Here is a 1536-nt window from a genome sequence, read left to right on the forward strand (position 1 = left end):
GGTGTAGAGGAGGCCGAGGGGGACGGAGGCCGAGAGGCTCATGGAGACCGTGAGTGTTGCCGTCTGCATGTGCACCTGGGAGGGAACAACCGCCCTGACACCCCTCTCCAAACCTGCCCCCAGCCCACCATGCCCTCATGGCCTTCCCCCCAACTCCTGGGGTCCTCACCCTCCCCTGAGATACCCTCAAGGTCCCGCCAACCTTTTGAGGGTCTCACCATCACCCACCTGCCCATCGTCTCTTAGATCCTTCCACTCTCCACCCAACTTCCTGAGGCCCCCCCTGCCCCCCACTTCCCGAGACGCTCCCGAGCTCCATCCCTCCAGATTCTCTCACCCTCTCAGCCGATTGGGCAGCTCCAAAGAAGATGGGCCCGAAGGCCAACCAGACCACACAGGTTGTGTACATGGCAAACCCGATGGGTTTGGCCTCGTTGAAGGTCTCGGGGACCCCCCGGGCTTTGACGGCGTAGACGGTGCAGGTCAACATGAGGAGGAGGGCGTAGGCCAAGCAGGCCAAGGTGCCACCCTCGGCCATGTCACACCTGAGGACACCCCGGGCGTCCTCGGGGTCGGGGGTCCTGCCCATCTCGTAGTCGATGAGGGCGTGGGGGGGGCGGAGGATGAGCCAGAGCGCGGCGGCCAAGAGCTGGAGGCCACTCAAGGAGAAGGTGATGACGAGCTGGGAGGTGGGGCTGATGAACCGGGGTGGGGTCACTGAGCGTTTGCCTGGGGTGGGTGAGGGCACAGGAGTTAACAGGTGCAGCCTCGAGAACTTTCTGGGGCGCCTGGGGACACACCTGGACAACTGGGTTCCCTGCCAGAGGTGGAGGAACGGGCTCAGGTACCTCAGGTTCTGGGTGTTCTTCTACCCCTGCACCTCCAGAACTCTTGTTGTTTCTCCCCCGAGCCCAAAATTCACCTTTCTTGACACTGTGCACCTGGTTGATCTCTTTGAGGAGCTTGGGGTAGGAGGAACCTCCCATTCTACACCCCTTAACTTACTGACCTTCGACTCAAACTCTTGACCCTCAATCCAAACTCCTGCTGCCCCCAGGCTGGTCTCATGGACCTTGGGGTAGGAGGAACCCCCATTCTACACCCCTCAACTGAACTTATTGACCTTAACTCAAACTCTTGACCCTCAATCCACTCCTGCTGCCCCCAGGCTGCCCTCGTGGTGTCTCACCCTGCTCGAAGATCCTGTAGATGCGGTTGGTCTTGGTGAGCAGCGCGGCGTAGGTGAGGCTCATCCCCAGCCCCAGGAAGAGCCTCCTGAGGGCGCAGACCCCGACGCCGGGCTCGGCCACCATGATGAAGGTGATGATGTAGACCAGGGCGATGCCGGCCAGCAGGACGTAGCTCAGCTCCCGCCCCGAGGCCTTCACGATGGGGGTCTCGTGGTGCTTGACGAAGGTCCCCAAGATGAAGGCCGTGACCAGCAAGCCCGTGGTGGCCACGGCCAAGGGGACGGCGGCCCAGGGGTCCCCCCAGCGCAGGCGCAGGATGGGGGTGGGGCGGCAGGAGGTGCGGTTG

At 62.7% G+C, this 1536-nt stretch overlaps 1 protein-coding gene across 1 annotated transcript in view; it reads right to left on the reverse strand.

The window, feature by feature from the left end:
- Window positions 1-3: 3 nt before the first annotated feature.
- Window positions 4-1536, reverse strand: part of LOC104392884 (metabotropic glutamate receptor 6-like) — a gene marked incomplete at both ends in the record, with an annotated part of 6107 nt that continues 4574 nt past the window's right edge. Inside the window, 3 exons of the mRNA XM_010002321.1 lie at window positions 4-75; window positions 338-729; window positions 1190-1536. Of these exons, the coding sequence (XP_010000623.1) occupies window positions 4-75; window positions 338-729; window positions 1190-1536 (811 nt within the window). The remainder of the gene's footprint in view (window positions 76-337; window positions 730-1189) is intronic.

This window comes from Chaetura pelagica, unplaced genomic scaffold, assembly GCF_000747805.2.
Source record: "Chaetura pelagica isolate M959 unplaced genomic scaffold, ChaPel_1.0 scaffold2767, whole genome shotgun sequence".
Classification (NCBI taxonomy): Eukaryota; Metazoa; Chordata; class Aves; order Apodiformes; family Apodidae; genus Chaetura; species Chaetura pelagica.